We start from the raw sequence: 14,005 nt of genomic DNA, 5'->3' as shown, positions 1-14,005 counted from the left end.
TATACATTCCAATAATCTTTTTTTCCTTTAAACAAACTCGGTAATCGTACATTCCTGCTAAACCAACCAAACACAACATTCTCAGTAATTCTATTCTATGGTAATCTTACATTCCCACTGGTAATCTTACATTTCGTGAACCAAACGCACCCTTAGGGGGCGTTTAGATTGGGGAATATGGGATTCCCATATGAATGAAATCTATATTCTTGGTTAGCCCGAGAATCTCATTCTCGGTAATGTAAGATTATTAATAGTGGATTTTTTGGGGTATATTACCGGGAATGTCATTACCTCCATTTCCTTAGATATTGTTGGATTTCCGGCGTTTTGGACTAAAATGCCCTTAATTTTTTTTCTTTCAAAAATATCATTCTTCTGTCATTGAATAATAAAAATTCTACTAATGTTAAATTACAAATTTATCCTTAAATTATTTTAGATTTACAAAAAAAAAGTGTATAATTAAAATTTTATATGAAGTTCAGGGGTTAAAATAAAATTTTACCCTTTCATTAAACCTTTTTATATTTTTAATTTTGTAAAAAAATTATATAAATTTTATGAATTTAAATTTTTTAAAGAAAATATATAAATATTTTACAACTTGTTAAATAAATAAATATATAATAAGGACAATTTGATCAAATATACATTCCAATAATCTTTTATTCATTTAACCAAACACGATAATCTTACATTCCTGCTAAGCCAACCAAGCACAAATTACAACATTCTCAGTAATCTTATTCCCTGGTAATCTTACATTCCCACTTACATTCCGTAAACCAAACGCACTCTTAAATTGAAGTAAGAAAGTTTCAATGAGTTCCAAATAGAAAATAAAATAAAATAAAATGTAAATCACTTGATTTGCTCAACTTCTTTCTCACAATTCTTTTACAAAATCAATTTGCTTATAATGAGATTGGTAAGTACAGTCAATAAATTCAATAAAAAAGAATGATAACTACAGTGGCTGGGCAGAGCTTATTTAAAGAGCTCACTCCCCAGTGTTACAGCTTCAATCTCCTCTCCTGCTTCAAATTGCAAACCACCTATTTCTGTCTCTTGAATTCGTTGAAGCTCTTCAACGATGCTTCTCATGGATGGTCTTATCGATCTAATATCCACACATTGCAATGCCAAATCCACTACTTGTTTTGCACCACGCATTGATTTGCTCCCTAAGGTTCTATCGGCAAAATCGACGACATTGTCCGAATCTTTGGCCTTCAAAACAAATTATGTTTTTATAAGAATAGAAGATTGCGTATACAACAAGTACATAGGAAAAACTGTATCAGAGAACAATAAAAACACTGCAAAACCTGCATTATTAACGTTGTTTCCGAGTTTGACAGATCTCCACAAGCTGCTTCACATCCACTAATCAACTCCAGGAGGAAGACACCATAGCTATAAATCGCTTTGCACTGAAAATTTCTTTGATGGATACAATCTTAAGAAAGAATGGATGAATTAGATACAAGTAATGAAGTCTTCACGCTATCTGATTGACTAAATAATGGGTTTTAAGAAGGATTGATTTGCATACTCTGGGTCAAGAAAGCAATCGATGGCTGAAGATGATGCATAAAACTGATCCTCAGACAACAATTTGGACAATCCATAGTCAGAAACCTTGGCTGTAAAGTTTTCGTCTAGGAGAACGTTGCTACTTCTGAAATGCATGTGCAGCAGAGGAGGAGCTAAGCTGTGAAGGTATTCAAGTCCTGATCCAAATTAAAAGGTAGGTTCAGAAAGCTAATGGCGCAAATCGCTATTTACGAGTTTTATTTCTGTAATAATTAAACTTATGATATAGATTTACATATAGAGATCGGTGAATGTACCTTTGGCTGCACCTAGAGCAATCAATAACCTTTGCCGCATGTTCAGTTTTCCAGTTGGTGAACCTTCATTATCTGGGAAAATTAGGATAAGTGAAAGAAAACTTTAATTAATTTGCATAGGGACAATGGTAATTTGAAAATATATGTAAATGAAATTATTACCATATAGGTTATTTCCAACGTTTCCATTAGGGATATAATCATAGACAAGAAACTGTCGGTAGTTATCTTCACAAAAACCAACCAGCTTGACAAGATGCTTGTGTCTCACTTGAGCTATTTGCTTTACCTGCGTTAAATCCAAACAAATCATAACTATAACTACTTCACCACAAAACTTATTCCTTAGATGCCAAGGAATTTCACTTCTAGGGTTTTCTAAACGGTTATGATTCGATGTTTTCTTGGTTCTAAGTCGTTGAAAATGGTTCCATTTATCTTCTCTGTTCTTGAATGCGAAGTTGCAGTAATGCAGACACAAAGATTCAAATCAAGTGAAAAACGAATCTTAAAATCATCCCTATCGCCCTATTCTTTCACCTATGTTGTTTCCGCAATCCTGAATGCCCGAAATTGAACGTCTTTAAGTTCTCTCTAGCATCAGTATGGAATAGATGTTTTACCTCGTGAAGGAACACATGAATTGGGGTATTTAAGTATCTTTTGATTGCCACAATCGTTCCATCTTGAAGTAACCCTTTATGGACTAAACCGAATCGACCTTCACCGATTATATTACTTTGACTGAAGTTGCGTGTAGCTTGTTCCAGCTCTGACATTGTTAGTTGCCTTAGATTTTGTGTATGGATCGGAGACGGCACACCGGCATTGTGGGAAGTGTTAACTCTTTCCAGCTCAACTGCTCAGACACAGATTGTTCTATGATGCAATTATTGTAATGTTGTCAATGTAATTATTGACTGGAATCAGAGCCTCGTAGAATTCTGCGTCAAAGTTATGAAGGCCGGCTTACCAGTAGAAGATGGCATAGAAGATGCAGCCCCAGCTGTCCTCCTCATGAATCTTTTAACACGCATCAAGCAGATATACAAAAGCACCAAAATGATCACTACAAGAAGAGCTGCACTAGTGCCGCCAATTATGGCAGCAAGCGTCTGTTTTCTCGGTTTCTTATCGCCTGTTTGCAAAGGTGTTAGTGTAGGAACACCATTTTCCACATCAACGGAAGCCGCTTCTACCTTTCCATGTCTTGATTTAAAGGACTTCTCTCGATATTGAATCGGAGCAAAAGACAACAATTCAGATAATCTACTTGGAAGGGATATCTTAGATAACAATTCAAGTGTATGTTTTAAAAGGAAGCTTACAAGGAAACAACATCGGCATTTTCGAGTCGATAGCAATTTACATATACCCATTGCCTCAAGCAGGGGAACTTCCCAAATCTACCGCTGGTTTGTTGAGGAGTGCAAACTGTGTTCTTGCAAATAAGTAAAGCTTCGTTGAATCTAAGTTTTAATATCAAAGAGAGGAATGAACCAAGGAACTCAAGAATATGAATCAAGTTACTATATCAAAGAGCTTGTAAGTGAAAATTGCTTATTCTGAAAGAAAAGAAAGAAAGCTTACTGAAGAGGTTGTGACATAAACAGTAGAGTTGGAACAGTTGAATCAGCAAAAGCAGTGGCAGCCGCTGCCACCAGAACAAAACCATTGATGTCTATCAGTTATTGTTATGGATTTACAATCATATCATTGAGAGCAGAGGTAACCCTCAAGAAAGGACCTTTCTGTAATCACTAAAAACAAATGTGTTGGGAAAAAAAGGGTAAAACTTCATCAAGAAGTAACCAAATAGATTAAGGCCGTTCACATGAATATGAACAGGCTTGCAGGAAAGGAAGGTAGAAAGCTTCAGCAAGAGTAAATTAAAACAATAACCTATCTGCATGGTGACAAGCACATATTTCTATGTTGTTTTCTAGTAATTCAAACTTAGAATATTATGAGCTGATTGAGTACTAGTAAAGCTTTCTCATCTGAGAAATTTGCATAAAAAATGTCCGACTGAATTGAACAATAATGCTTTTCTTTACTGAAAATTCCAGCTAAGCTAGTAAAAGAACAGTTTAATTGGTTGTCTTTATGGAAGTGGACAGATACAGTTATCTATGTTTATTTTTTCTTCTTAGCCTGCTAGGCAACGATGTTCATGTCTGTAAATCTCCATTTGGCATGCCAAAAAGCTTAAAAGATTCCCTGAAAGAATCTAAGAAAGTGGTTAACTGTCAGCCAAGAACAATGCTTGCCAGAGACCATCCTTAGAAATGATATAATCTCTCCAGCAAACATAATCTAACCAAAATCTTCAAATAATTTATAGGTTTAATCTGAAGAAAACAATAGCATTTGGCTAAAGGATAACCAGACAGAAACCTATATATTCAAGGCTAAGCAAGAGCAACTAAACAAAAAGCGATGAATCATAGTGACACAACATTGTGTCTCGAAACTATTTTGCAGGATACTGTTCCAAGGTGAAGTCGCCATTGACAGAATGTCTATACTCTATACCGACAACACAAAGTAGCCAGCAACACCAGAAACAAAAACAATTATAGAAGACGTACCATTAAAGCTGGTCCTGCAGACAGAGTTATCAAGTCAAGAACAAAAAAGAAACAGCTTTTATTTCTTCCCAACTTTTTACAGTTCCCAGAGGTCTTCTTTTGTAGGTAAGCAACTAGGCATTAATGAATGGAAGACTTCCAATAAGCAGCAAAGGACAGAAGCAGACCATATAATTAAATTCTCTCACACAAAATCTTCCTAAGTAGGACCTGGTGTTTCCTTTGAGGCAAAACAACAGTTATTCTTACTTTTAAAGAATCAATGGGCAACCCCATAGCATTTAAATCTCTTTTAAACACTTGAAAGATGGTGTAAAACTGGTCTTGTCTTGTTAGGGTAGAGCCGTAACTAAATTTTTGCCCTCATTCAGGGTTTTGAATGATGGGTCCTAATCAGGAGGGGGTTTGGGTACACAATTGTAATGAGCAGGCAATGAGAGTGGGACCATTTTTTTGGATTTAGCAGCTGAGACAGACAATCACGTGAGAGAAAATGTGAAAGAGGGCGCTGACAGCCGCTCACATGCAATGCAAGCACACCTTTATTGCCGTAACGTTTCTCTCACTTATGTGGGGGGGGGGGGGTCCGTTTTTCATATAAGCTCCACAACTATTATATTTCCAAATATGGACATCATCCATCGCCCATTACACATTAATACTGTTGGCAATGAGGCGGGGAAGGATCAAAATATCAGATTATAGTTGTGAAATTAAATTAACCAAAAATACAGCACAAAAACCTTCTTAATTCAAGTGTTTGGGGCTTCAAAACACAATGAACTTAAATGGACCTCAGTCCATTTGACTATGGGCTATGCATCTCATGAATTTGGACATCGGAAAAAGGTCCAAAATTTCTTCTTTTTTAGTTAAATTAAGAAAGTGCAGAAATCTTTATCAGAATCAAAATTCCGACGCCAAATTTTTCACAATGATCAGCATTCTCGCTCAGGTTCCCAATCCAAAAAAATGTAGAAGGAATCTCTGCGTAATTTTAATTATTTATTTATTTTAATTTTGTGATATTTGATGAAAATGCAGGAGCGTTTGCTTGGTGCCGCACTCGGAACCGCGTTGACAGGGATCGTAGTATTTGAGCAACGGAAACAAATCTATGAATCGATTTCAGATCATCAATCTCAACTCGCTTCCGAATCTCAGGTCCTTTTTAATTTTATTTCTAGTGTTAAATTTTCTTTTATATTTTCTACCTGAAATCCCTGGAAAAGTATCAGATTGAAGTCATTATAGTTATTTTATTAAAAAAAAATCAAATTTTAATCTTCTTTTCATGAATTAGTTTTAAGGAAAAACAATTTTCTTATTAATTTGTGGTGTCATTGATTTTTTTTTTCCTGATTCTGATGAAAGGGAAAAAATGCTTTTGTGTTTGAAGAATATTTGGAATTTCTGAGGAATTTAACCTTTGAAATTATAGGGATAATACCTTTGCCATAATTTTGTTACTTCTTTTTGCTATAGAAATTATCCTTCAATGGAAGTCATTGTTAATGCCTGCCCCCAATCTCATCAGAACAAGTAACTATTTCACAAACCAAGCGACCGGTAAATGAATTGTTGTTATTCCCTAGGTTTGAGCACCAGGAATGCTAGGGTTCTAAGCAATTAAATGTTAAATAGTTGAGAGTTATCTTTTAACAGATATTGCCTTGTACTTCCCCGATATTTATAAAAAAAAACTGTCACAGTAAAAGTGCGTGCAAAGTCGATTGAAATCCTGGTGCTTTTAGATCAAGTGATAGAAGATGGGAATTTGATTGGTACAAATGCAAAAATCAAATGTGTAATGAGAAAACTAGATTCTTAGTTTTATATTTGCTTCTCGGAAGGAACAAGGATAATGTTTTCTTCCCCTTCATTTTGTGAATTTCTTATAAACTTCTTTTAGCTTTCGCCTTTATATAGTTCTTCCTAAGAGTTGAGGTTGATCATGAGAAGTCTTGTGTTCTGGTATAAATTTTCTATGGTCACATGTAGAGAGATTGCGACATATTATCACACCCTGTAACATTTGAAGTTTGGCATATTGTCACATTCTTCAATGTTTGAAATTCAAAGTCTTCTTCTTAGTGTCTGCCAATGGTTAAAAAATTAATGATTGAACTCATTGATCTTGCTCCCTAGCTTTGCTTAAGAAATGAACAAAACTAAACTGTCTGAAATGCATAGTACTCTCTTCTAAGATGTTATTAACAATCTTGTTAACTGTTTAAAAATGAGATTGTAATTGCTGGAGACATTTTGGTTACTTCTGCAGTCTTTGAACCTTTTTTTTTCTTCTGTTTTCTAATGACCAAATACAATCAAATAGCTTCAGCAATGATGTCACCCTACTGAACACCAATTTTCTTCAAACTTCTATCTTTGTGCTATCTATTAGACCTCTAATGAAGAAAGTATAAAACCTTTGGTTTTAGATGAGACTTATGCATGTGGTTTTGGAGTTATATCTCATGTGGAATTATAGGAAACAGGAAAATATGAATTTGAAAGAAATGGTTAATGTCACTGAAATGAACCTGTCATTATCTAAAATTTCTATACAAGTAGATTTGACATTTACAAGTAAAACATTGTTTATCATTTGCATTGCATGGTACTAAATTTCCATAGTTTTTCTTTATTTTTGTTCCAGATGAAAGAGCCGATCTTTGGAAAGAAATCTCGCTCAGAGTTTGCACTTCTATGGAACAAAGCTGTGGACCAGATATTTGTGCCAGTAATTGAGTCCATTAGTTCACGTCGATGGTAGAAATTTGAAGTAGTTTAGAGCCAACTATTGATGTGTCTATTACTGCATATCATTGCATACATCCTGGGCCATGCTTTTAAAAGATTGTTTTTATATTCAGTTTCCTTTTTCTTTTCGTTAAGACTTAAATGTCTTAGAAGTATATTGTTTTTTCTAACCTGCATTGGATCATGAATGTTGCCTTTGGAGCCAGGCTTTATTGCCCTTGCTAATTTAGCTCTTTCCCTAGGGTTGGATTATGGAAACTTGAATTTGAGAAATAGGATTTAGGGTTTTAAATCAGTGTTAGCGATACTGGCTATAGGAGTCAGCATCTTCGGGTTTTTAAGATAAAATGAAACTGTACCAGATAGTACGAGATGCCTAACCTGAGATAGCATGAACGGAAAGAATTGTGTATTCATCTTCTTGCAGCAAATTTGAACTGCAAATTTATTCCGACTTCCTCATCTTCATATTTCTGATCTTTTACCTGGTTCTATATGGTTTCATTCTGCTAAAACTACTCGTTCCTCTTGAAACTAATCATTTTGGTTAAAGTGGTCCACTTACCCCAAAATGACCAGAATCATCAAATCTAATCTCTAAGATTGTGTTTGATTCATGCAATGTAATCTTACATTTGAAAATAAGATTCTTGAAATAAAATCAAATATGTGTATGTGATTTCAAAAAAAATTATTACTGATGTTTTTTAGAACCAAATGCAACTTAATGGTTTTGTTTATATCAAACGTCTAAATCTACCCCTAGTGCATTATGGTTTAGTTGACCAGTTCATAAAATTAAAATATTAAACGGTGATGCAAACGTTTGAAAAAGAAAGTAAAGTTGTTAGCATCAACTACTCTCAAGTTGTTGAGCAGTTGTCTCACATGGATACTTTATCAACTCTTTAAGCCATGCAAGTTGGGGTATATAATGAGAGAATTACAGTACCATGTTTTTTTTATTTATCTTTTTACCACTATTGTTAATGATTATGGGCATAATCTCAGTTATCTTTCTTGATTCTCAGGTCTTAAATTTTGTGTCCGCCATTGCCTTGAATGATTGCGATGATCACAAAACCTCAAACAGTGGAGAATACTCTAGCACGCAATTATACAACAAATTGAACCGTAAAATAAGATAATGAAAACCAAGAACAAGAACAAATAAGATGGTTAAAAACATAGAAGAAAAACTTAATTCTGAAAAGCCCTAACCTTAGCCTACATTATACAATGGAAAATACTGAAGATGACATGTTTTAGGCAGATTGAACATAGCCTGCTCTATTAGCATTGGTTTGACGAACATTAAGCACGTAACAAACGCCCATTGCCAAAAGCACCACAAATGCCAAACCAAAAATAAGGCCAGCGATCCCACCGGCTCCGAGTCGATGCCCAGATTCCTTTTTTGCCGATACCTTGCTTTCAAGTGCTTTAGCACTGCCCATTTGAGCTGCAATAGGCAATGGTGAGCAATTGGTAGCTGCGCAAGGATTTTTGGTGTCCGGCACTCGGTTTTTTTTTTTGGTACACTAAAGTTTAGGTCAGGGGTGACTCCCCCAATCCAGGGCCAGGGCATACCTAAGACCCAATTTGGATTTACATAGGACTTTACAGATTCACACCAAGAGTGACGATGGTGGGGCTCAAACCCGGCACTCGGGTTTTGGGATGGAAGAATTCATATGCTGAGGGCGAGAATGCCGTGGGATTCTCGTAGGCAATTCCATGGGGAGCTCTGCCTTCACCATAAGCAATAGTCAAAAGAGCCAACGAAGATAAGAGAAGCAAGAATGTAACAATTGAACTCATTTTTTTAAAAATAAAGTTGAGTTGCCTTTGACGTGCCTTTACAATTAATGGCTTTTATAAAGACATTTTAAAGTGGATGTTGCTTGGCATTTAATATTGGGAAGATAAATGATGGTTCCAAAGGTGCAAAGCCATTCATTCATTAAAAAAGAATTTTTAAGTTAAAAAATTAATTCATCTTCATCAACTAATATCATCATTTTGCTTGTGTTCCATATACTTACTCCTGAAGCCAAGCTTCTGCCTGTCAGGGTTGGCTTCTCAGACACCCTTGATTGAGAACAAAATCAATTATAATAACTCAATCACATTATCCATTATGCACTCAAATGAGAAGAAAATTCATTATGTCGTATAAAAAAAAAACATGCTCGGTTAACAATGTTCTGATGATTTTGTTATCATATTTTGTTTTATCATGAAAAGATGAGTAATGGGAAGCATGGGGGATTTACTTAGCTTGAAAGAACAGCAAAGGGCATTCAAACGCTTATTTTATATATTTAATTAATAATGGCTACCCTGCCTCCACCATTATTGCAAGAGGGGTAAACATGCAAACCCAAAACCTACATTTAGTAATCCATATATTCATATTGTTTTTTTCTTCTTCATAAAAACATTTAGAATAATCCATATTTATATAATTTTTTATGCATTGTATATAAAAATAAATTAATGTTAAGATATTTAATCTAAATTATAAAAGGGGGTTTTTTTAATTTTCTCTGTGCAAAATTTAAAAATTTACAACAATAATATTTTATTAAGATCGTAAAAATAAATAAAAAATTAAATTACATTACATTAAATATTATCTTTTATAAACTTAAATAGTTTCCTTAGTTTTGTCTTCCTCTAACATGGATTACTTTCTAACCTACAAATTTCCAACTAGCCAATAGAATATGTTCCTATACTTGTGATTTTTTTTCAAATTATATCTGTTCAGAATTTTTTAGTCAATTAACAACGTATACATACCCGGAAAACGTAATTATTCAAACTCATTATTAAAAGAACAACCTTTCGTAGCAGTAATATTTAAATCATGTGAGCTTTCATGCAGTATCGATATATCCTGTTTTATTCTCGTTATGATGTGGCCTCTTCAACATATCCGCGAGATTCTTGTTATGGAGTTAATGGGATTTCAAGGCTTCACATGTTTTAAGCAATGCACCCCTAAAGTCACATGATTTATCCATATGTATTGAACATCACCTCTGGAAATATTCAAGGGTATATATTATCGAGGGTAAATTGTTTATTTGATATTTTATTTATTTTAATATTTTTATTTTAGTTATTTAAATTTTATTAATTATATAAAATATTATATTTACTTTTATTTTGATATCATATCAGTGAAAATTAAACGATGATATTAATATAATTATTATTTTGGTAATTTTTATACAAGGGATTTTGAATTTAAATCCCCCCTTTTTTGATAATCTAAGGTAAATATAGAGCAGTATATGTTTAAATATAAATCTCATCTTTTTTTAATACACATGGATATGTATTTATTTAAAAATGATTTCTTAATTCGAATAAAAATATTTAAAAAATAATATATAAATTACTGATGACGATAATAAATAAATACCAAATATATAATTTACCTTCAATCATTATAGTTGGGTTGGATCACCAAGGCTGAGAAACAAAACCCCGCCCTATCTGTTTTGGACCTATAAGGCCTGTGTAAATATATTTATAATTAAAAGTAATATTTCAATTATATCTATTTGAATATTATATGATATATTAAAAATGTTTTTTTATTAATTTAGAGTAAATAAAAGGTAGTACCTATTCAAAGGCTCTCAATCATTTGACATTAAATGCGTGTTCTCTTATATATATGATGTTCAAATTCGGAACTTCAAAAAATAATAACAATTTTAACTATTGAAATAATTTGTTTCATGTTATATTAAAAATGTTGTATAATAATAATTTTAAATTTGATTTAGTACACTCTAAAATTTACTATAATTTATTTGTAAAATATTTTCCAATGTGTAGGTATAAAATATATTTCCTTTATAATCAATTAATTTTTTAATAGAAGCTACTAATCTTATTAAAAGGTGAATATCCAAAATTACAATAACAATTTAAAACTATCACTGTAAATTAAATACATAATTTATACATTTTCCTATAATATTGAAACTAGTCACTTTAGATCATACAAGGACATACATGAGAAATGTTAAAAACTCAATCCAAAGACTCGAACAAAAAATAGATACAAGCAAATATGATTGTATCGCAAACGAACCACAAGAGGAGATTAAGCTATTGAAAAACCATCGAGAATCGTAAATCAGAGCCGAGCGTCCTGAGAAACTATCCACGAATGCAAAATCGCATATTCAACTTTAATTTGAGGGTACACAACATGAAAGATCAACTGAATTACAAATAAACACAATTTTGATAAGTCATGACGTCGTTAAATCTAACTATAAGAAAACATAAAATAAAAAAAAGACCAAACGATCGAAAAAGAAGATGAAAAATATGTCACAAAGACTACAAAAATGTGTCATAAAGAAAAAGATAAACGTGACACAAAGATAAAATTTTTTTTATTAAAAAAAATTAAATAAGAAACAAAAAAAAAATACCAACTATCAACAACTAACATCAAAACTGTCATTGTCGACTAAATAAAATTAATAAAAAATTAATATGATATATAAAATCTAAAGAAAAGAATAAAAAAAGGGAGGGGGAGGGGGGAGCGACTAGATTAAAGTATTTTTTTTTCTTTATAACCAATACAATAAAAACCGTACCCCTCGTTCTAATCATATGCGTTCAATGATTGACGTGACATTTGATTAATTAAAATATGATAAAATATGGTTTGCTTATTAAGTTTTAGGTTTTATGGGAGCTTTGACGAGTGTAGAATACTTGGAGAGGCAATAATTAATGCGAAGTATTTTTGAAAGAATAATTAATTGCAAAGTTAATTATGCTTTCAGCTAAGCTATACTTCTAATCCCAACATATCACCTACTTTGCCCTAGAAAGAAAGTGCCACAAAATAAGGATACGACAACCCATACTAATTCACTAATTAAGTATCATGTTATATGTGGTACATTTCTTAGAAAAAAAGTAAATGAGGCTCCGACCTTCATCCACCTAACACATTTCAATTTTTATTCATTTTCCTATTTTATAATTCTAAATAAAATATATTAAAAGTTCGTTAAATTATATTAAGATAATTATATTGATTATTAAATTTTGAAAAACTATAAAAATGATTAATTATATATTTTATCTTTAGCCATATATTAAATAATACTTCAAGACATAAAGAATCCAATACATCATTTAAATCTCTCATTTCCAATAACAACATCAACAACAAAATTCAACTCATCTACCTCTTTTGTGACATCATCGTGTGAATGAGCTATTAATTATTTGGTGCAAAATATTAATATAGTCAATGTGTGGTTTAATAATTTAAGAGATTGAGGATAAGGATGCTCATAACAAACCTTTATTTTTAATCATTTAAAAGTATGACCCACAGGTAAGAAGAAGACACTCGTAGAAAAGAAGAGGAGAAAATAAATACATTCAAAGCGAAACAAAAATGAAAGAGCAAACAGGAACCAGAAAGACAACCCTGTTCATAAATATACTCCTATTTACACTTCAATGGCTCACTCATGGTTCCCCATTTATTTTTCTTCAACTGAGTTCAATCAAGCATTGCTCCTGAAAGATCCAAAGGCTTTGACGGCTGCTGCTCTGAGGATGTATTGGTGGTAGAATGCAGCAACGGCAGCTCCAATGAATGGTCCAACCCAGAATATCCACTGAATAACAATGAAACATGATCAACAACTATTATAATATTAAATGGAAACTAGATAGAGTAATATATAGGGGAGGAAGCAATTTACTTGGTATCCCAGGCCTTCTCTTTGTTGTAAATGACAGCAGCTCCAAAGCTCCTAGCAGGGTTGATACCAGTTCCGGTGATTGGAATCGTGGCAAGGTGAACCATGAACACAGCAAATCCAATGGGGAGTGGTGCCAACACCTAATTTTAAATTTTATATGCAAACGAAATTCATCACTCGTGATTTTGGAACTTAAGTTGAAATGGTAACAGTAATAGAGTTATGTACATACAGGGACATGGGAATCTCTTGCGTTCCTCTTGGGATCAGTGGCGGCGAAGACGGTGTAGACAAGAAAAAAGGTGCCGATGATCTCTGCACCCAATCCAGTGCCGTTGTTGAACCCAGCTGCGACCTCGTTCGCACCACCTCCGTAGTTGTTGTAGTAAGTCTTCTGGAAAGCTTTGACCAACCCACACCCACAGATGGCACCCAAACACTGAGCCACCATGTACATCAACGCTCGGATGAGGGACACCTTGCGTGCCAAAAACAGCCCAAATGTCACAGCCGGGTTGATATGTCCTCCTGTATATCACAGCTCACACAATTTTTTTCCATCATGTTGCTGTAACTTTTGTTTGGTTACCAAGAGAAAAGAAAGAAAGAAAGAGTTTCTCACCTGAGATTCCAGCAGTGCAGTAAACAAGAATGAAGATCATGCCACCGAAGGCCCAGGGAATACCAAGGATACCGACGCCACCGCAATCAGGGTGCAGGGTCGGTTTGGACCTTGTAGCCAATCACGGTCAACACGGTGACATACAAGAAGAGAAGTGTAGCAATGAACTCGGCAATCACTGCTCTGTAAAACGACCATTTGGTTAGCTCTTCAGGATCAATCAATGGAGCCGGTGGTGGATCATGGTAGTCCTTTGCCCCTCCACGTTGCTCTGCTGCAGTCTCGATATCCTTAGCCATTTTCTTGCTTTCCTAAAAAAAAAAAAAGGAAATGGGTTGGGAGTTTTGGGTTGGTACTTAATTATTAAGCTGTGGATGAAGAAAGCTGAATGGGAGGAGGGTTTATAAG

General features: G+C 33.7%; 2 protein-coding genes and 2 pseudogenes across 2 annotated transcripts; 1 reads left to right on the top strand and 3 right to left on the bottom strand.

The window, feature by feature from the left end:
• Window positions 1–814: 814 nt before the first annotated feature.
• Window positions 815–3,531, bottom strand: LOC120215187 (annotated as a pseudogene).
• Window positions 3,532–5,317: 1,786 nt separating this feature from the next.
• On the top strand, window positions 5,318–7,278 carry LOC120215176. The gene is made up of 3 exons (XM_039212914.1): window positions 5,318–5,402; window positions 5,492–5,611; window positions 7,107–7,278. Exons 1-3 carry the CDS (start codon window positions 5,382–5,384, stop codon window positions 7,221–7,223), a joined length of 258 nt encoding a protein of 85 aa, XP_039068845.1. The 5' UTR covers window positions 5,318–5,381; the 3' UTR covers window positions 7,224–7,278.
• A 1,197-nt stretch (window positions 7,279–8,475) lies between these two features.
• Window positions 8,476–9,031, bottom strand: LOC120214570. The gene is made up of 2 exons (XM_039212440.1): window positions 8,845–9,031; window positions 8,476–8,672 (listed from the first exon to the last, which is right to left on the bottom strand). The coding sequence occupies exons 1-2, from the start codon at window positions 9,029–9,031 to the stop codon at window positions 8,476–8,478; spliced, it is 384 nt and encodes a 127-aa protein (XP_039068371.1).
• A 3,571-nt stretch (window positions 9,032–12,602) lies between these two features.
• Window positions 12,603–14,005, bottom strand: LOC120215157 (annotated as a pseudogene).

This window comes from Hibiscus syriacus, unplaced genomic scaffold, assembly GCF_006381635.1.
Source record: "Hibiscus syriacus cultivar Baekdansim isolate YM2019G1 unplaced genomic scaffold, ASM638163v2 tig00000764_pilon, whole genome shotgun sequence".
In the NCBI taxonomy this organism is placed as follows: domain Eukaryota; kingdom Viridiplantae; phylum Streptophyta; class Magnoliopsida; order Malvales; family Malvaceae; genus Hibiscus; species Hibiscus syriacus.
Note: the sequence above shows the minus strand (reverse complement) of the source record. Positions and strands in the feature narration are given on the sequence as shown.

What these genes read in the sequence shown, in the direction of transcription:
- LOC120214570 (XM_039212440.1), bottom strand. Translation starts at nt 9,031, where the DNA reads ATGAGTTCAATTGTTACATTCTTGCTTCTCTTATCTTCGTTGGCTCTT. An exon ending in CCCCACCATCGTCACTCTTG is followed by an intron (nt 8,673 to 8,844) that starts GTGTGAATCTGT and finishes TGCCTATTGCAG; the next exon opens with CTCAAATGGGCAGTGCTAAA.
- LOC120215176 (XM_039212914.1), top strand. Translation starts at nt 5,382, where the DNA reads ATGATCAGCATTCTCGCTCAG. An exon ending in TGATCAGCATTCTCGCTCAG is followed by an intron (nt 5,403 to 5,491) that starts GTTCCCAATCCA and finishes ATGAAAATGCAG; the next exon opens with GAGCGTTTGCTTGGTGCCGC. An exon ending in AACTCGCTTCCGAATCTCAG is followed by an intron (nt 5,612 to 7,106) that starts GTCCTTTTTAAT and finishes TTTTTGTTCCAG; the next exon opens with ATGAAAGAGCCGATCTTTGG.